The sequence below is a fragment of the Elephas maximus genome, chromosome 4, assembly GCF_024166365.1.
Source record: "Elephas maximus indicus isolate mEleMax1 chromosome 4, mEleMax1 primary haplotype, whole genome shotgun sequence".
NCBI lineage: Eukaryota > Metazoa > Chordata > Mammalia > Proboscidea > Elephantidae > Elephas > Elephas maximus.
Window position 1 is genome coordinate 191,371,857 of NC_064822.1, and position 20,684 is coordinate 191,392,540.

The 20,684-nt window shown below is 54.4% G+C and overlaps 1 protein-coding gene across 6 annotated transcripts in view; it reads left to right on the forward strand.

Moving 5' to 3' along the window:
* GRAMD4 (GRAM domain containing 4) overlaps positions 1-20,684 on the forward strand; it is a 100,743-nt gene that overhangs the window by 33,904 nt on the left and 46,155 nt on the right. For 4 of the 6 annotated variants that reach the window (XM_049884672.1, XM_049884675.1, XM_049884678.1 and 1 more), the window contains exons 2-3: positions 11,764-11,977; positions 19,428-19,548. In XM_049884672.1, coding sequence (XP_049740629.1) covers positions 11,764-11,977; positions 19,428-19,548 — 335 coding nt within the window. Of the gene's footprint in view, positions 1-6,013; positions 6,080-11,763; positions 12,039-19,427; positions 19,549-20,684 lie in introns of those variants that run through there. The other 2 variants (XM_049884676.1, XM_049884679.1) reach the window with 2 other exon arrangements.

A 20,684-nucleotide genomic window follows, 5' to 3' on the forward strand; every position in this document is an offset into this window, starting at 1 on the left:
AAACAAGCTGTCTCAGAAGTACAGCCAGAGTGCTCCTTGAAAGTGAGGATGGCAAGACTCATGTATGTGTTATCAGGAGAGACTTAGTCCCTGGAGAAGGACATCATGTTTGGCAAGGTAGAGGGTCAGCGAAAGGGAGGGAGACTTCTGATGAGATGGATTGGCACAGTGGCTGCAACAGTAGACTCAAACAGCAATGACTGTGAGGATGGCCCAGGACCAGGCAGTGTTTCATTGTCTTGTACATAACGGCCGCTATGAGTCAGAACCAACAGCACCTAAAAATCACAGCATTTGTTTGGAGGAATCCCTGGGTGGTACAAACAGTTAACGCTCTCGGCTGCTAACCAAAAGGTTGGGGGTTTGAGTCTACCCAGGGGCACCTTGGAGGAAAAGCCTGGTGGTCTTCTTCTGAACAACAAGCTATCGAGAACCCTGTGGGGTGCAGTTCTACTCCGACACACGTGGGGCTGCCATGAGCCAGAGTTGACTTATTTGAATGGAGTTCTTTTTATCGTTCACCGGAGGGCATAGAGCCCCTGTAATGTGTCCAAAAGCACCTCTGTATTATTCATTTGAAATATGTGGTGGTGCTTGGGTTTCCATTTGTATTCCACTTTGAGGTAGAATACATCTCCCTTTCCTGGTTGAGTTCCTTTGTTCTCTTGTTGAAGCATGTGACATGGCTCCAAAAGCCAGGTGCACACAAAAAGGTCCCCTCAAAGACGTGTCACCCCCATTCCTTCTGTTCTCTGCACCCCACTCCCTTCCACCCCTCTGCTGACAGTCCCCGGTGCCTCATTCTCCCTGTGTTTCTCTTTGCACAAATGAACAGGTAACTGCCCATCACGTTCTCTTTTATTTCTCCTCCTTTCCAGGTCGGAGCAGCACACGAAGCGAATGATGGATACACTCATCAGGTCTTTGCTTTTTCACTTGAGGAATTAGCCTGGCACTTACTCCACGGCAGCGCATAGAGGTTTCCAGAGTGGACTCTCTTGGTGGCATGTATTCTTGTTCAGGCTCACGACAGACCTTCCCACTTGCTCGGCTCTCTCTCTCTCTCTTTCTCTGGTCTCGTGATGGGTTCTGGCACATTTTTATGGAAGTTAATTTCCAGGCACCTCATTGCCTGGAGTTTCTCTCTCTGGGTGTTTTTTCAGGCCTCGTGTCTTGGGGTCAGTGGGGCCAGCTGACTGGGCGATGGGAAGGCAGTGGTGCTGGGCAGAGCCTCCAGGGCTGGTGCTGCCCTTGGACAGTGTCCTTGCCAGGAAGTGACTGGGCATGCCCCACTTGCTTCCAGGTGGCACAGGAGGGCTCCGGCCTGGAGTCAAGTCCCCCAGGGCTGTGGATGCTGTATGCACCAGGCTGGTGGCTTTGAGATCCTGCGAGTCACCCACAAATGCAGGGGCCCTCAGGTGCCACTAACTTGACGTTTCTTTATATAGAGAGTTCCCGTGTTTAGGTCACAGGTGTAAAGGGGTATGTGCCATAGTGGATGGCTTGGGAAAAAACCTGAATTGGGTTCAGACTTAGCTGTGCCACTTGCGGGTGACTTGCAGACCTGGTGGGCCTCAGAAAAAAGGTGGTAGTCCCTGACCCCATCTCAGGCTCAGCTGCTCTCTGAGGGGGCAGTCCCAGCCTGGAGGACACACAGCGTCACTGTCCAGTCAGCACAGGCCAGTCCTTTGACCCCAAGACACAGGGGCCACAGAGAGCCCAGGGGAACTAAAAATAGTCACCAAAGGGAGAAACCCCACACAACAAACTGCCTGGAAACGAGCATTTACACTGAGGTGCTGAGCTGTTGGGGAGGAGCCATGACTGGGGACTGGTCTCCCAGGTGCATGTCTGGCCCCGGAGCAGGCTGCCATCATCACTAGCGCCTTGTAGGGTTTCCTGCAGTGTAGCATCCAAGAGCCGTGAGCTAGTGCCTAGGGGCTGGGCCTGGACGGAACACTGACCCTGGTCCTTTACACCCTTTGTGATCTGCCGCCTGGTGTGGTCCCAGTGGCTTGTCAGGAGAGGCATCAACTCTAGAAGGGCAGGGGCCCAGAGGTCTGGGAGACCCTGACATTTCATTTGGGGACCCTTGGGGCTGGATGGCATTGAGCACAGCCTGAGGACGGCGGGCGGGCCCTGGAGTAAGGGTTTATTAGATGGGGCTGGGAGGGGCGACCCTGGCCCAGATGCTTAGGTCCCCTTGCCCTGTGGACGGCCTACCTGGTCTGCATGGGTGTAGCTGTCTGGTTTCTGCTCCCAGCGTTGTCTCTGGCCTCTTTCTTCCTCCTGGGAACTCACATTGTGCATTTGACCTTGGCCCCGTTTCTCGCGTCTGCCCCTGAGTGCTGCCAGGAAAGAAGGAGGTGAGAAGGAAGCTCTGTTGTTGACTGAGCCTGGCTCCATTTCTTGCATCTGCCGCTGAGTGCTGCTGGGGAAAGAGGCACCATTGTTGACTGAGCCTGGCTCCCTGCGTGGTGTTGACAGCTTGAGACAGCAGAGTCGAGCAGTAGTAGGCTGGAGCCAGCTCATCCCAGTAGCCACAGTGAAAGGCCTAGGTCCAATATTTGCCACTCCCCAAAAAGTTCTGAGCCGGGCTATAGTTCAAAATGGATGCTGGTCCTGAGTGACCAATGTCCAAAAAGAAATGGGAGGAGTGAGACAGAACCCCCATGATGTGTTATTAAAAACCCCGTTTCCTTTACTGGGCTTACCCACCCTCCCTCCCCACTAGCTTTGCATTTTAATCCCACTTTTGCTTGGAGGTTTTATGTAAACCCATGGCGCCTACATAGTACGATTAAGAATGTTGACAACATAACTTGTATGAACTCCTTACATGTAAACCCTTTTAAAAGTAACTGGCCTGCCCGCCCTTGCTGAGCAGTCTTGGCAGCAGCAGCTCTGACTGACTCCATTTCCTTATACACGAAATCTAGGTACCTTTCCTGTTCTTCCACCTCGGTCCCTCGTTTATTGGCCAATACGAGTCATGCCGAGCACGAGCCTGGGGTCTCTACCTGGTAACATTTCCAAGAGCTGATATTTAGGTTGTCAGGAATTTTGTGAGTTGGCCATGAGTAAAAGTTAAATTATATAAACTTACAACTATAATGAAAACAAAGATACTAAATACTCTAATACCCCTTAGAAGTGGGGATGGTGAGACTTGGGCTCACTTACTTCGGACATGTCATAAGGAAAGACCAATCGCTAGGAAAGGACATCACGGTTGGTAAGGCGGAGAGTTGACGAAGGCAGGGGAGGCCCTTGGTGAGATGGATTGACATGGCAGCCACAACAATGGAGTTAAACATACCAACAATCATGAGGACAGTGCAGGACCAGGCAGCGTTTTGTTATGTCTTACATAAGGTCGCAATGATCGAGAGCCAACTTGGCAGCTAACAACAAATACTCAAAATGCATTGCTTCTGAATTATTTCACTACAGTTTATTGTTGTCTGTGCTCTTGGGGTTATCCCTGTCTGTTGTGTCCGTGTGGTGGGAATGGTCTAGAATGATGGCGACTGTGCATTTCCTCCAACATATGTGCTCGCTCGGCAGCATAACTTTGGCAGCTTGAAATTGGCCGTGGGGAGTCTTTACACTGTGGGAATGGGCACACATCACAAACCAGGGCTTCGCTTCACTTATTGTGCTGTTGGTTGTCCAGGCTAAGGAAAGTAATGGAGAAAATGCTGATATGCAGATTAAATGTAAAAAGTATGCAATGTTTGTAGCTGTTCATCGTGAACGGCACAGAAATTGAGGAAGCATCCTTCTGCTGGTAGGAAATTGCCGTCTCATTCAGCGAAGACCTTTGCCATGTCGTGGACTCACCGTGATATTCCAGTACATGTCTTGGTGGTGTTTTGTTGATGTAAGCAAAAGTCTCAACCAACATTCTTGTTGGAACCATACTCATTTGTCATGGGTTGACTGTGGATACAAGAGTTTAGCAGAAATTAATGGAAGTGTTCTATGGAAATCAACTGGCTATGTGGAATTTACACTAAAGAGTACTCTGTATTTTGTTGTTATTTGTGAATTGTGTGCTAGAAATTAAACCCAGTTGCCATCGAGTCAGTTCCGCCTCATGGAGACCCACAGGACAGAGCAGAACTGCCCCATAGGGTTTCCGTGGCTGCAATCTTTATGGAAGCAGACTGCTACGTCTTTCTCCCGTGGAGCAGCTGGTGGGCTCGAACCACTGACCTCCCAGTTAGCAGCCAAGTGCTTTAACCACTGTACCACCAGGGCTCCTTGAAGTGTGTGCTACACTTCCTTATATCAGTAAAACTTATAATCCACATGTGTGCGTGCATTTATGCATATGGTTCCCCTCTTCCACTGTCAGCTCACCCCTGAGTCAGGAGCACAACCCACTTCACGGAGGGTGGAACGCAGGCTCAAAAAGGGGCTCCCAGCTCCCCCCTTCCTTCTCTGAACAGGTGTGTATTGAAGCAGAGCCAGTGTCTGCAGCTTGGGTGTACCCAGGAATTCCTGGGGAGCTGCGCCCTCCCAGATGGAGATTGGGGTCCCAAGGATCTGGGAGGAGCCCAAGAACTTGCATTTCTAACAAGCTCCTGCATCCTTCTGGTGGGTCTGGTCTGTGGCTCACCCCAGGGCGACACCCAACCAGACAGGGAGCATGGGTTCCAACAAGGAGCCTCAATGATACAGAAGTTGAGGGCCCCAAGTCAAGGAGACAGGATAACAACATTAAAGGGGGCCACCTGAGAGAGGGCGGTCGAGGAAGAGGAGCCAGAATGGGAGCAGGAGTGGTATGTGGGCATCCCCCAGGAGGTCCACTGGTCGCTGAGTGTGGGGAAGGGGAAGGGGCAGGGCAGGGCAGGGCAGAGTGTGCTGGTGAGACTTCGCATCTTACCCTGGTTTTTCCCCCGGCAGGCTCTGACTGCAGTGTGGCGGAGAGGTTCCACGAGGCCCTGGGGCCATTAGTCATGGGGGCGACGGTGGTCTGGGCCTGGCTGGGGTAGGGGATGGAGGGCAGAGGCATGGACAGATGTCGGCCAATGTGGAGCCAAGTGGCTGGAGCATGTAGTTGGTGGCTAAGCAGTGAGGGTGGGGGAGACCTAGGGACCCTCAGGGCCTGGCTTGAGCAGCAGGTGAGTGTGTTGAGTCCTTTACTAGGATGGGGACTCTGGGAAGGTGCTGAGAACCCTACTCTGTGCTCAGTGTGTTGTGGTTGAGGTGCTTATGAGGTATGCAACAGGGGGCTGGGGAGCAAAGTTGCCAGTCAGCAGGGCCCCAGGGTGTTGGCTAAGCCAGGAGTGTCTGGGATCCTGCTGCCCTGCAGGCCCTGAGCCCACCCTGCAGGACCCGGGCACAAATCCAGGGCGAGGGGCTGCTTCCTGGACAAGCTTGGTTTTTGGGGACCTCTGTCATCTGGTGTGGCATAGTGGTTAAGTGCTACGTCTGCTAACCAAAAGGTTGGCAGTTCAAATCCACCAGGTGCTCCTTGGAAACTCTATGGGGCAGTTCTACTCTGTCCTATAGGGTTGCTATGAGTCAGAATTGACTCAACAGCAGTGGGTTTGGTTTTTTGGTTTGGTCATCGGGTGTGAGCCAGGATCCTGAGCCTGATGCTGGGGTGACAGTGAGGAGGCTGGGGGACAGGCAGGGTCAGCATCGCTCAGCGGGCTTCTGGGTCCAGGGGAGCACCCAGGTCCTTAGGCATGGCCCGGCTGCTCCTATGCGGTGGTGGGAGGGTGTACATGGGCAGCTTGCTGGTGTGGGGCACTTGGGGTGTCACTTAGAGATGAGCTGCAGTCGACGTCTCCTCCTTAGTTGAGCCCTCGGTTCCTAAAGAGCTCAGGATCTGCCCTCATGGGCTCCCTAGCTGGGGGCTGGTGTTCTGGGGTCTGACAGCCATCCCAGGACAGACTTGGCAGGGGACCGGGCAGTCTGCTGGGCGTGGTTTTGGGGAGGGGGAGGAGAAGGATGCTCAAGTCTTGCTCAACTCTGTGATTCCCCACAGGAATCTTGTTTAGGAACAAGGGCTGCTTCCTGTGGGAAGCAGACACTGTTTACCGGGGATCTGCAGGAGAGCCGCCGGGTAATGATGGGGTGAGGGCCACAGGGCTGGGGACCGTGGAGGGTGGAGGAGGGGTCCAGCGGGGGGAGATGGCATGTACTGCGGGCGAGGGGGTAGTGCTGAGGGGGGCGTCTGGGGGACTTGGCCCAGCGTCTGAGGCCAGGAACCACTTCTTTTTAAATCTTGGGCCAAGAGGGAGAAGTGAAGTCCTTTGCGGTCCCCAAGCCCAGTGTTCCCCAGACACTGCCCCCTTTGTGTCCAGAAGCTGGTCAGTGGTTTCACAGTGGCGTGCCGTGTCCCAGGGCTAGCAGGGGGCTGGTCGCGGAGCCCGGAGCTGCTGGGCCCTGCTTCCCAGGGGCCAGGGCTCCTCGGTGTCAATCCCTCTCTGTGGCACACATTACCAGTTCCTTGCAGAGTCTCTGGTTCTGGAGAATGGGGGGCCTGAAGTAGCTGCAGCCGAGGACCCCTCCCCAGTGCATCCACTTCCAGATGGAGGTACGAGGGTGGTGGGGGTTGAGGGGACACAGGCCCTGCCCGGAGCAGATGCCCCAGCTGTCCCGGGGGCAGGGGTCTTCCAGAGCCCATTTGGGTCCCCTGTGGAAGGGCTGCGGCAGCACACGGATGGTCAGTTAGCTGTCAGCCCCCTCTTACCCCACCGAGATCCAATGGTACTGTAGTTGTGCGGCCCAGGGAAGGTTCAGGAGGAGGGAAGGGAGGCCACCTGGGGACCAGGCAATGCTGTGGGAACTCGCAGGAGAAAGGAGCCAGTTGTCTAAGAGTGTGGGTCCAGCCACACAGGGTCAGGCAGGAGAAGACAGAAGGGAGGCTGGTCTGAGAGGGTGACCTGCACCATTGGAGGTGGACATGCAGGAAGTTTCTGGAAGCTGGGCATTCCCAGTGGGTGGGCCTGGAGGTACATGTGGAGGAGGTGGGGTCAGCTGGAGGGGTGAGTCTGTGGAGAGTGTCTGGGACTGCAGGTTCAGGAGTTGGGGCTCCCTTTCCATGGGTCGTGGGGTGAGGGATGGGTAGCTGGGAGGGGGTGGTTGGGTGAAGGGAGGGTGGGGGGAAGCAGTAGCAGAAGGGAGGGGCAAGGAAGGCCTGGGCAGGAGGTCACCCCTGGATGTCAGCTCTGTGGCCCCATGGGAAAAGCCCCCACAGCAGGCTCAGCCTTGGGTTGGACACAAGCCTTGCCTTTTCCTGCCCCAAGACAAGGCTCCAGGCACAGATGCCCTTGGCCTCGGGGTCCTTGTCTGTGAATTGGGGGCACCTACGTGAAGGGGTGTCACATGTGCTGGGACGGGAGGGAGCACAGCTTCGCTGCGTCCCAGGGTGAAGGTGGCTGGTGTGATACTGGCTGCACCCTGGTCCCTATCCCACCCCAGCACTAACAGTCATTCCTGTCCAGTAGCAAGGAGAGCGGTGGGCCTGGGACTGGGCCTGCTGGGCTCGGTGGCATCTTTGGATGCCCTTGGCCCCTCACCCTTCCCGAGGGCTGATGTGGGTACCAGGACAAGAAGCCCCGGGGTTGAGGTGGGCTTGGCAGCTGCCGGCACAGCTGGCACCCACGCTGAGGCCGGGAGGGGAACCAGGCAGGGCGGCACTCGCTCCTTTGTCTCTGGCGGCCACTCATTCGCTGGACGCTGGACGGAGCTGGGGCCGGAAGGCCACCCCCGCTACAGGGAAGGCGAGAACCCCAGAAGGTCGGGATTCTCTGACACAGAGCCCTGAAGCAGTGCTGGCAGCAGCCATTCTCGGGGCACGGCTCACCGACGAGCGAACAGTCTCCGCTTTCCTCCAGGTTACAGTTGGGTACTGTCTGCTGTGGGATTAGGAACCCCAATGCCTGGCTGGTTTCCCCTGACCTCTCCTCCCAGGGCGCTCAGGGAGGAGGAATCCCTCTTGGTCTCTTGGAACCAAAATAAGTAGGTCAGACATTGCTGCATTTCCCTGACCCTGCTTATTTGTATCTTTAATCAAAATTTGTATTTTTAATCAAAAAAGTGATAAGAAAGCATTACAGAAAATTTGGAGAGGGAATCCTCTGGACTTCTTTTTTTTTTTAAATGGATATATTATAGTTTGTTTAGCTATTTCCTTACTTTTCAGTTAGGTTATTTCCAGGTTTTCACTATTAAAAATAAATAGTATTAGGAAAAGCTTAGGAAACTCAGAAGTTATGAGAGAAGGCTTACAAGTTTAACCACATAGAACTTAAAGCTTTTGAGCCGCACTAATAATTTGTTAGCTGCCATCAAGTCCGCCCTCGACTCACGGGGACCTTGAGCACAATGGCTGGGTTGTTGTTGGCTGATGTTTTGGAAGTAGACTGCCAGACCTTTCTTCCTAGTTCACCTTAGTCTGGAAGCTCTGCTGAAACCTGTTCAGCGTCATAGCAACACGAAAGCCCCCATGGACAGCTGGGTGGTGGCCACACATGAGGTGCATGGCCAGGAATCGAATCTGGGCCTCCCGCACGGAAGGCGAGAGTTCTGCCGCAGGCTTCTTGTTAATAACAAAACCAGCTGCCATCCCGTCGACTTCAACTCCTGGTGACCCGTGTGTGTCAGAGCAGAACTGTGCTCCACAGGGTTTTCAGTGGCTGGTTTTTCGAACGTAGATTGCCAGGATTTTCTTCTGGGTGGACTCGAACCTCCAACTTTTCCGTTAACAGCCGAGCGCATTCACTGTTTGCACACCACCTGGGGACTCCTACTAATAACTAAAACCCAAAACCAAACCCGTTGCCGTTGAGTTGATTCTGACTCACACATGACCCTACAGGACAGAGTAAAACTGCCCCATAGGGTTTCCAAGGAGCAGCTGGTAGATTCGAACTGCTGAACTTCTGGTTAGCAGCCATAGCTCTTAACTATTGTGCCGCCAGGGTTTCCATAGTGACCCTGGGGTGATACAAATTGTTACATTGTGATATTAATCTCTCTTGTCTGGTGCAAGCTAACAAGGCCTGATGTTGGCAGAGAAGAGGAGACGCTCTCAAATCCTGCTGGTTGGCGATCGCATCGCTAAAACCGTTTTGGAGGGCAACGTGTTCGTAGACAGAGAAGTTTAAATGCATCCCCACTTTGACTCGGTAGATTCACCCCTAGTCTACAGAAATATGCTTACACATGTGCAAACAGCATTGTGCAGTTCAGTGAAGCTTTGTAAAACTGAGAAAGTGGAAAATTTAAAAAATAACGCTGAAAATAATTGCTCGTCCTGCCTTTTTGCACAGGTACAAGTAATTTTCTAGGAACAGCACCTGGGAATTTCAGAGTCAGAGTTTGTACCAGGGCTTGGGACAAGTTCCTTCCTGTTGACACCCCTGCTGAGAATTTGCATTTCCAACAAGTTCCCACGCGGTGCTAATGCTGCTGGTTAGGGACCAATTATGAGAACCGCTAGTAGAGCAGTAGGTCTCAAAATTTGTCATACATGAGACTCACCTGGGGATCTCCTTAAACTGTAGGTTCTGATTCAGTGTATCTGGGGTGGAAAGGCAGATACTCAGCAGGGGTTTGAATAACAACGAACAAGTTTGGAGCCCTGGTTTGTACGTTTAAAATATAAATTAAAAAAAAAAACCAAAAACCTGTTGGCGTCAAGTTGATTCCGACTTACAGCGACCTATAGGACAGGGTAGAACTGCCCTATAGAGTTTCCAAGGAGCGCCTGGTGGATTTGAACAGCTGACCTTTTGATTAGCAGCTGTAGCACTTAACCACTACGCCACCAGGGTTTCCAAAACGTGAATAGATGCTGCCAAACTGCCTTCCAAAAAGGCTGTGCCAATTTACACCCGTATGAGAGTTTTGGGCAATTCTCCCAAGCTTGGATATTATCGATCTTACTGATTCTGGAAGTTTTACAGAGGAAAAAATGGTATGTAGTTGTTGTTTGGATCTGCTTTTTCCTGCTTACTGTTGAGTGAGAGATCTTTCCGTGTGTGTATTTACCACTTGTCTGTTTCCTCCTGTGACCCACTGGAGTTTTTAGATGTTTTCAGTAACGGTGGCCGCAGTGTGGTCACCTTTGTCATGTCCCGTTGGCGGCATTCTGTGTGGTGGTTTTTCAGGATTCCACGGGGGAAGTCCGTGGGCAGTCGGAGCTCTCCCAGGTTCTTTGGCGTGGACTTCCTGAGCGTTTTCAGGCACGCGACACTCTCCACAATCTGAGTTTTTTCCTAAGATGGTGATTTCAGAGGTGGAGTCACTGTGGCAAACAGCATCACTGTGTTGGTGATTTTTTTTTTTCTGTACCTTAGATGAAGGTTTATAGACCAAACTAGTTAGTACACATATTGTTTTGGGATATTGGTTGCCAACCCCACGACATGTCAACACTCTCCCCTTCTCGACCTTGAGTTCCCTGTTATCAGCTTTCTTGTGCCCTCCTGCCTTCTCGTCCTTGTCCCTGGGCTGGTGTGCCCCTTTAGTCTCATTTTGTTTTATGGGCCTGTTTAATCTTTGGCTGAAGGGTGAACCTCAGGAGTGACTTCACTGCTGAGCTAAAAAGGTGTCTGGGGACCATACTCTCAGGGTTTCTCCAGTCTCAGTCAGATCAGTCAGTCTCATCTTTTTTTTTTTCTTTTTCATGAATTAGAATTTTGTTTTACATTTTTCTCCAGCTCTGTCCATGACCCTCTACTGTAATCCCTGTCAGAGCAGTCAGTGATGGTAGCCGGACTCTATCTAGTTGTGCTGGACTCAGACTGGTGGAGGCTGTGGTAGTTGTGGTCCGTTAGTCCTTTGGACTAATCTCTCCCTTGTGTCTTTAGTTTTCTTCAATCTCCCATGTTCCTGAAGGGGTGAGACCAGTGGAGTATCTTAGGTGGCCGCTCACAGGTTTTAAGACCCCAGATGCTACTCACCCAAGTAGAATGTAGAACATTTTCTCATAAACTGTTAGGCCTATTGAGCTAGATGTTCCCTGAAACCATGGTCCCTGCAGCCCCCAACCCAGCAATTCGCCCCTCAGGGAATTTGGACGTGTCCATGGAGCTTCTGTGACCTTGCCTGGGACAGGTTATGCTGGGTTCCCCAGTGCTGTGTACAGACTTCTGTGTTGGTGATTCTTGATACATCTGGCCACGGGATTTCACGCTTGTTTCCTTCTCGGTGAGGTTGAAGTCTTCCGTACGTGGTGGTGCTGTTAGTTACAATTCAGTCGGTTTGACTTATGGTGGCCCCACGCATTACAGAGTCGAACTGCTTCGTAGGGCTTTCTTAGCTGTGATCATAACTGGCGACACTGCTGGTTGGGTTTGAACCGCCAACCCTTAGGTTAGCAGTCAAGCATAAGCGTTGCGCCATCCAGAGATATTTTATGGGCGGCGGTGGGCGGGCTTCCTCTTGCTGTGAATTTCTCTGCCGGTGGAGTCTGCTCATTCATGGCCTGAGCTTTTTCGATTTTTATCAACTTATTCAAATGGTTTTACAACAGAGATATTAACCTTCATATATCATTTCTGCTGCAAGTATTCCCCGTTTCGTTGCATTTTCTAGTAAAAATAAAAGTTCTATTAGAAATTAAAAGTAGGAAATAAACAAATGGTTTGGTGGGTCGACTCATTTTGGTGGGAGGCAGGTGGCAAGCGTTCAGCCGGCAGATCCGGGGCAGGGGTATCTGCTGCCTGGTGCTCCCGGGGTGGGCCCGGGCCACATGGGGGTGGCTGTGTGACCTTGTCTGCCCTCTCCCCTCTCCAGGGACCCCGACCGTCATGTTAAGGTGAAGCAGAGGGGTTCGGTGCTGAACATGCTAAGAAGGCTGGACAAAATCCGGTTCAGAGGTCACAAGAGAGACGACTTCCTCGACCTGGCGGAGTCTCCCAATGCCTCGGACACCGAATGCGGAGAGGAGATCCCCCTGAAGATCCCTCGGACTGCACTGCCCCGCGACAGCGAGGAGCTGAGGGACCCTGTGAGTGCTGTGTGCGTGCCACCTGCCTGGTCTCAGGCTGATCCCTTGGGTAGGAGTGAAGGTAGGGGGCTGTCCCAGCTCAGTTCAGCACCCTGGTCCCTCGGGTGGGGTGGGGGCTATCCCCCTCCGCAGATGCCAGGGGAACATGGCCCTCGGAGGGTCCAGTCCTGCGCAGCTGGAGAGAGACAGATACCAGGTTTTTGCCCCCTCATTGTGACTCCCTTGGTCGCCCCCACTGCCGCAGATCTCACGGGGGCTCTCAGCCCTGGTCGGTAATACAACAGCTTCCTTGCTCAGGGTTTAGCCTGAGCCCTCTGCCTCCTGAGTGGTTTCCTGGACGGTTGGCACTCTTCTTGTGGGAACGTGATGCTGAGGGCCCAGGCCTGACCCTGGGAGTGTTGACATGGAGTGGGGTGGGCAGGCAGGGACTGTCTGGAGGCAGGGGCCCCCTCACCTGCCTGGCTTGCCCAGCTGGCTGGGCCAGGGTGCACTTCACTGACCCCTCATCAGCCCCATGGAGTCCGGCTGGGCCTGTGGGCAGTCGGGTGCACTTCATTTGGGGCAACATGTACCCGTTGGGCATCTCTACTGGGTACCTCTGCTGGGCACTGTGTCAGGGCACTGAGGCTGGGCACCTCTGCTGGGCACTGTGGCTGGTTACTGTGGCTGGGCACCTCTGCTGGGCACTGAGTCTGGGCACTGTGGCTAGGCATCTCTGCTGGGCGCTTTTGCTGGGCACTGTGGCTGGGTACCTCTGCTGGGCACAATGGCTGGGCATCTGCGCTGGGCAGTGTGGCAGGGCACCTCTGCTGGGCACTGAGGCTGGATACTGTGTCTGGGCACTGTGGCTGGGTACCTCTGCTGGGCACTGAGGCTGGATGCTGTGGCTGGGTACCTCTGTTGGACACCGCAGCTGGGCACTGTGGCTGGGTACCTCTGCTGGGCACCTCTGCTGGGCACTGAGGCTGGATGCTGTGGCTGGGCACTGAGGCTGGGCACTGTGGCTGGGTACCTCTGCTGGGCACTGAGGCTGGGCACTGTGGCTGGGTACCTCTGCTGGGCACCATGGCTGGGCACTGCAGCTGGGCACTGAGGCTGGGCAGGGGTCAGACACATGTGGTCGTCACCTTCTGGACGCCTGCAGAAATCATTGAGTCAGTGGCGGGGGACTTATTGTGGCCCTTCTCTGGCCAGACATGACCACTGGGCTCAGCATTTTGGGCATGCCTGTCTGAGTCCCCATTGCCAGCGAGGGCCCAGACTGTCTCTTGCCAGCTGTGGACACCCAGTCTGGTGGCCGGGGTGTTACTCGAGCCCTGGCCAGCATTCTCAGGGTGTGGCTGTGGGCGGGCCTCCCAGGCCTGCATTACTAATGCTGTCTAACAGGACGGTGAGCGCGAGCGAGTCCCCAGGCCCGGATGAATAATTTACCATGCAGCCTCTCAGCCGGCCTGCTCGCCTGGGTGGCCGGGCTGCTTTCTGGGCTGGGCTGCAGGGCTCCGGTTTGCTCTGCCTGTCCTCTGGCTGCTGGGCCTGGGTGGCTGGGGCCCAGCCTGGTGTGTCTCCTAACGTGGGCTGTGCACACAGCAGAGGGAAGCAAGGCTGGAAGGAACGGTGGTACCTTGTCTTGCTCTTGTGCACCTGCCTGGAAGGCTGGGGGCTGTGGGTCTGGATGGTGGTGGGCGCCTGGGGAATGAGAGTCCCACGCGTGGTCCCAGTCTCAGCGGGGAGGGGGCAGAGCTCTTTTGCATGAGGGTCTTGGCCTGGGCTCGGTGGTGCCTGCCTGGCTCTGGAGACTGTCTAGGTAGAGACCCAGTCTCTACCTATAGCTAGGCCCTGGTTTGAGCATGTGTGTGTCTGCGGGGGCATAAGGCTGTGTGAGAGAGGAAGACAGTGTGGAATTCAGACATTTACCAGCCATGAGGCCTTGGGCAAGTCACCCAGCCTGGTGGGCTTGTGTGCAGGTCACAAGGGTTACTGTAGAAGGTCTGGGTGCCTGGTGTGGTGGGTGTCTGCAGTGTGGGCTCCTGTCCCTACGAAGACGGGGCAGGCAGAACTGGTCAGGAAGCACCCTCTGCCTGGGGCCAGGAGTACAGTGGGGTGCAGGGCTCCCTGGGTACAGGTCTGGGTGGGGGAAGGGGAGGGGGATGATAATGTTGTCTGCCTCTTAGCATGCTCCAAGTATTAAAGAAGATAATACATGAAAAGTGCTTAGCCAGCATCCCACACATCGTTAGCATGCAGGCAGCTGTAATTATTAATGACCATGAGTTATTGATGAATAACCCTCCCCTGGGCAGCAGGCCACCCTTCACAAAGCCTTCCTGTAGCTCTTGGCATATGCCCCTCTCTCTCCATTCAGGCCGCATTCACCAGTACCACACTGAGGCCCAAATGGGTGGGGTGCGCTGTGGATTCTCTCCCACACCTGGCCCGCCTGCCCACTCCTTCCCTCGGGGGGCAGCTGCTCTTCTTCCCCTCCTGTGCAGGTTCCCAGGACCACTGGGGATCCAGAAACAACAGCAGGGCTCTGTGGTGCTTTATGTCATCCACGTACTGGGCTGCTCACCATTTAAAGTGCACACTTCAGTGGTTTTCCATATATTCACAGGGTTGGGTAACCATCACCGCAATCAAGTTTTGAACCTTTTCATCATCCCCAGAAGAAACCCCGTACCCGTTAGCATTCACCTCCCATCTTCCCCTCCCCTCCCCCCAGCCCCTGGCGATCACCAGTCTGCTTCCTGTCTCTATGGATTTGCCTGTACTGGACATTTCGTATTGATGGAATCATGCAGTGTATAGCCTTTTGGGTCTTGCTTCTTTCACTGAGTATCATGACCTCAAGGCTCATCCACATTGTAGCATGTATCAGGACTTCATTTCTCTTTATGGTTGAATGACATCCCAGTGTGTGTACATGCCACAGCCTGTGTGCCCGTTCATCTGTTGATGGACACGTGGGTTTCCTCCTTTTGGCTATCATGAATAATCCTGCTATGAACATTCACGTGCAAGTTTCTGTGTGCACAAATGTGTTCATTTCTCTTTGGTATGAACCTAGGAGCAGAATTGCTGGATCATACGATAACTCAGTGTCTAACCATTCGACGATCTGTTGCCTGTTTCCCCCAGCGGCTGCCCCATTTTCCATTCCCACCAGCAGTGCGTGAACGCTTCCCTGATTTTCTTTAGCGCAGTTGGGCGCCCACCATGTTGGCTGTGCTGTACCCTGGTTTCTTCGTGCACCTTGGTGTTGCTCGGAGCTCTTTCTCCAGGGTCAGGCTAGAAGGAGCTGCTCAGCACCCTGCAGTGGGATACCCACCCTTTTATTTAACCTCCCCCTGGCACACGTGGGTGGCTTTAAGGGTCAGAAATTTCGTGCGTCATGGTTCTGGAGGTTAAAGGTCCCAATCAGGGTCTCAGCTGTGTTGAGCCTGTCTGTAGCCTCTTTTCTAGTTTCTTGTGTCTGCCAGCAATCCTTGGGGTTCCTTGGCTTGTGGATGGGTCCTCACGTGACATCTGTCTCCCCATGTGTGTCGTGTCTATTCTGCCCTTTTTATAAGATACCACTCAGAAGTGATTAGGTTTAGAACCCACCTTACTGTGGTATGAATGACCCCTGGTGGCCCAGTGGTTTAAGCACTGGGCTGCTAACCACAAGATTGGTGGTTCAAACCCACCAGCCATTCCAAGGGAAAAAGAAGTGGCAGTGTGCTTCCATAAAGATTTATAGCCTTGAAAGCCCTATCAGGCAGGCAGTTCTACCGTGTCCTATGGGGTGGCTATGAGTCGGAATCAACTCCATGGCAGCGGGTTCTACTCTGGTATGGCCTTATTAACATGACAAAGGAAACCCTGTTTCCAAACAGGGTCCTATTTACAGATACAGGGGTTAGGACCTCAGCACATATTTTTGGGGACACAGTTCAGACCTTCCAGTCTCTCGGCCTGGTCCTCCCCACCCCCCCCCACCTGCCCGTGTAGGACATTGTCCTGCATATGGAAGTGCTGAACGCGCGGTGTGCGTGTGTCACTCCCATGGCTACTGCCAGAGTGCTCACCTAAGGGCCATTTGTCTTCCCGTAGCAGGCAAGGGTCTGTCCGCCCGCAGCCTCGCAGCTGACACAGCCACCAGCGGGTAACGATGGCTTTGCCGAGGGCTCTGAATTGGCTTGGTTTTTATCGTGAGGAGGTTGGCCATCTCTGCATGTGTCTGGGCTTCATTCTGTTCTCTCTGTACCCGTATTCCTGATGGGGGCAAAGGAGGTGAGGGAGTGAGTTCATGGAGGGTGAAGATCAGGCTGGAATAGGAGATGAGGGACGAGGGGGACAGGGACAGAGGAGGGGGTCCTGGGCTGGCAGGTGGTCACCAGGCAATCTCTCCACAGGTGAAGGGGGTCAGCAGAGGCATTCATACTGCACATCTGCGGAGCAACGTTCTAATCAGGAAGAGTAAATGAAATATACCCCACTTCTCACTTATTGACACAGCTAGGTTCCAAAGACCGGGCTGTTATGTGAAAAATGGAGGATGACCACATCATATCATGAAATGGAGGATGACTACATCATTACATACCTGCCAAATTACATCATCACATAACTGCCAAATTAAGTCACTACATACTTGTAAACCACTGAGAATCATGGCCCAGCCAAGTTGACATGCAACCTTAACGATCACAACCAGCATTACTCTTGCCTCACACCTCAGCATTCATTACTGCCAGACGTATGTTGTTAATGTGCAAAATAGTCAGATAATAGATTTTTTACTATTGCTGTAAATGTCAAATGTTGGATAACGAGGTAGTTGATAAGTGAGGAGTAGGTGTATTTACAAACTGCCACCTGGAAAGATGACCCATGGGAGAGCAGGTTAGCCTGGAGGGTGGGAGGTGATAGCCTGTGAAGGTCTTTGGGGCATGTGAGCTGGGCTGGGGGTAGACAGGCTGTCATATCTCATTTCAGTTCAGTTCAATTCAACATGTAAGACCTGCCTTTTCCTGAGACACAGTATCACTATCTCTGGCCTTGGCCTTAATGTGATGGGGATGGGGGCAGGGTTCAGCTCAAACATCATGAAAGGGGAGAGGGTTTTGGAAGAGAGCTAGACAGAGGCAGAGAAGGAGAAACGGGGATGGGGGCCACTGGTGTGCATGTCTTGAAGCTGCACCAGGTGGAGCTGGAGGGTGAGGGGTGGGGGTGTGGGAGAGGGGATATAGTGGGGAGCTCGGCTCTGGCCAGCATCATTGGCAGGGCGGCCTGGGAGCGGTGAGGAGGTCTGGGCTAGGAGGTCGCATGCAGGCAGCTGTTTTTGTGTTTGGGATTAAAAAAAAAAAAAACAAACAAAAAAAAACCCCAAAAGCTGTTTTTTGCTGGAAAATATCAAAAACATCACACAGACTTAGAATTGAGAGGGCCCTGTGGCCCACGCTCCCCGTGTTCATCATCCCCAGACCCCCCTCTCAGTGGTGTCTCTGCCCTCCCTCCCTAGGCCAACCCCTCCCACTGGGTTAAACCATCGCTGTCGAGTTGACTGTGACTCATGGTGACCTCATATGTGTCAGACTAGAACTGTGCCCCGCAGGGTTTTCAATGGCTGGCTTTTCAGAAGTAGATCTCCAGGCCTTTCTTCCAAGGCACCTCTGGGTGGACTCGAACCTCCAATCTTTTGGTTAGCAGCTGAGTGTGTTAATTGTTTACACCACCCAGAGACTTCAAAGCAAATATCAGGCATCTTGCCATCTCATCTTACACCTGTCAGGATCCACCTGGGGAAGATGTAGAACAAGTAGTCACAGGGTATGGGGGTCCAGCTGTAGGGTTTGTAGTGCCTCCTCATGACTGAGTTTGATTTGTGTGGGTGGTGCCAGGTGGGGCACCAGCAGGAGCGTGTGCTCCGCCAGCCTCCTCTGCCTCCGAAAGCTGCACTGTGGAGCTAGCTCCACTGGACAGAGGTCCCCCCTCAGGGCTGCCCCCTGGCACGGCGTTTTGCCTGCTTGGAGCCCAGGCCAGAGCTGCACCAGCCTTTGCGGGAGCACCAGGCTGCTGCAGGGGGTGTTCGGGGACTGAATGCTCTTAGTGCCTAGTGTCCATGGGCTCCCAGCAGGAGCAGTGCACACCTTCCTGCCTGCAAGCCTCAGGTCAGGGAGGGACCCCCGAGTTTGCAGCTGCTGTCATCCCTGGGCGTTTCACCTGGTGGCCAGCAGGTGGAATGACCTGGCTTTGGGCCGTGTCCCATCTCCCGTGATCACCCCTGCCAGGCTGCGGACACATAGGGAACCACAGCCTGTGGAAGCTCCGGCCCAGGACTGGGAGGCTAAAAGTCCTGGAGGTCAGACACCCAAAACCTGCTGTTCCTCGAAGCCTCTCCATCCTCCTTGGCTGTGGCCTCCAGCAGGTGACACATGTTATTGCAAGTCCACTCGGTACTGGCCCCGGAGGACCTGGCCGAGAGGGGCCTGGAGGCATGGCTCCAGGTCAGGCCCCCACTGTGGGGTGGGTGCACCCCCACCCGCATGCACGTCCACGTCCCCTGAGGGGCAGTGGCAGCAGCAGCATCACTGTGGGCAGACAGCCCAGCTCCTTGCACCCCGAGTCCGGGCTGCCACACCTCCTCTTTCCCGCTGTCAGTACCTGCCAAGCCTGGGCACAGAGCAGAGGTTGCCTGTAATCCAAGCTGATCGTCTCCATGTTTGTGAGATGCTGCTGGGCCTTCTGGCAGTAAGGGGAAGGCCCCACTTGGAGTTTGGGCACCTTGGACCTCAGGGCCTTGACCCCCCCCCGGCTGCCCTTTTCAGATTATCCAGCGGGGCCACGGAGGTGCCCTCTCCCCCTCCCCTGCCTTCCAGCCTTCCCCCCTTTGCCCTCCAGCCTCCCCCCGCCCCCGTCCTCTTCAGAATTCCTGTCTGTGCAGCTCCCAGGACGAAGGCCCAGCCCCGTGGGTGTGAGGGTGGCAGGTCACATGCTCTGCACTGTCACATGGGCGGGCGCGGTGCCCACCCAGGCCCGCCTGCCTCCTGACTTTTTCTTGGCATCTCTCCACTGTCTCAGTGCCTCCGCTCTAGGCTGGGTGGCGAACCGGCCAGGCTGGTGTAGATGCCGCTAACACCTAAGATCAGTGTTGGTGACTGTCCACGAGGTTTGGCCTCAGGCTTTTGGTTTAAATACTTTATTATTTCTTAGTCCACCTCACAGTGACCCCAGGGCTGTCTGAGTGGTCCGAGATGATCCTCCCACCCACAGGCAATGCTGAGGTGATGATCTGGGTTCCTGCCGAGGTTCCCTGGAGCCCCGGGCTGTCGGCCCACCTGCCGACCGCCACCTCAGGGCCCCTTTGAGATGCTGCCTCACCCCTCCTGAGGCTCCGGGACATCTTGGAGATCTGAGGGGGAGAAGTGGGGGCCATGTGGGCCACCCCTGAGTGCCTGGTGTTCTCTTCCAGGCCGGCCCGGGAACCCTCATCATGGCTGCAGGGGTCCAGGACTTCAACCGGACAGAGTCTGACCGGCTGAACGAGATCAAAGGCCATCTGGAAATCGCCTTGCTGGAAAAGCACTTTCTCCGTGAGTACCCTGGAGGGACGGGAATGGGGCCAGTGTCCTGCTGAAGTGCCTTTAGGACTGGGCTGATGGACCCACTGCTGGCTCCATCCCTGGACGCGTAGGGGGATGGCTGTGGCTGGTGTGAGTCCCTACCTGTGGCCTCAGGAGGCCTGCACTCTCTGCTCGGCCATGGGGCCATTGCCCTGGAGTAAAGGAGGCTCATGAGGGAAGAATAAAGTGTCCCAGGAAAGTTCTGTTTGTCTTAGCGAACCTGGTACAGTGTGCTGCAACGGTGAGCTCAAAATCGGTCAGTTTTGTGCCTCTTGAAGGAACCTGAAATTTCACATCCTGGTGTGTTCCTTGAGTGGGTACCAAGGAGGAGGGGGTGCAGTGGGGTTCACTGTTTTCTCACATGTCGGTACCTGGGCTGTTTGCGCTTCTCAGCCATGGCGTCCTCACCTCTTTGGCTTTGTCTCTGGGGTGGTGCTCACAGGAGATTGTTCTGGAAGGGCCTGTGGAGCCTGCATGGGGCCAAGCGCCTTACAGACTGGTCTCGCGCCTCACTGCCCCTCTGTGTACTCCCTACGTGACAGTCAAGGACACCGAGGCCCATTGGGTACAGTCCTCTGAGGCTCATGGGTTCAAGCCAAGCAGCGTGATTTTAAGGGCGAGCCTGGTGACACCCTGACAGTGCTGTGGAGTGACTCAGTCTCCTCACGCATTGAAGTTGCTGTTGAGCTGGCTCAGGTGGGGCGGGGGCCAGGCTGAGTCTGCCCCAGGCTGTGGGAGGGATTGGATCACCTGGCTATAGAGCTGGCCACATGGAGCCTGGGAGGGTGCGCTAAGGTGTGCGGCATTGGGGTCCCTGGGGCTTGGGGGTCTCTGTGTGAATGGCTGTTGTAGCAGGTAAGCATGGGAGCACACTCCTTCAGGTGTCTGTCGGTCTCTGCCGCTGTCCAGCAAGTGCTAGTGGAGCACCTCTGTGGGGAGGTTGTTCCAGGGGCCCGGAGAGGTAGAGCTGGACAGACCTTTCCTGGCCATCAGCCCCAGGACACCCGCCTCACCGCGTGGACCGTGTGAAGTTGCCCTTTTGTGGGTCAGAAACAGCTGCATATTGATGGTGTGCGAGGCTCAATGAGCCACCAGTGCAAAGTGCT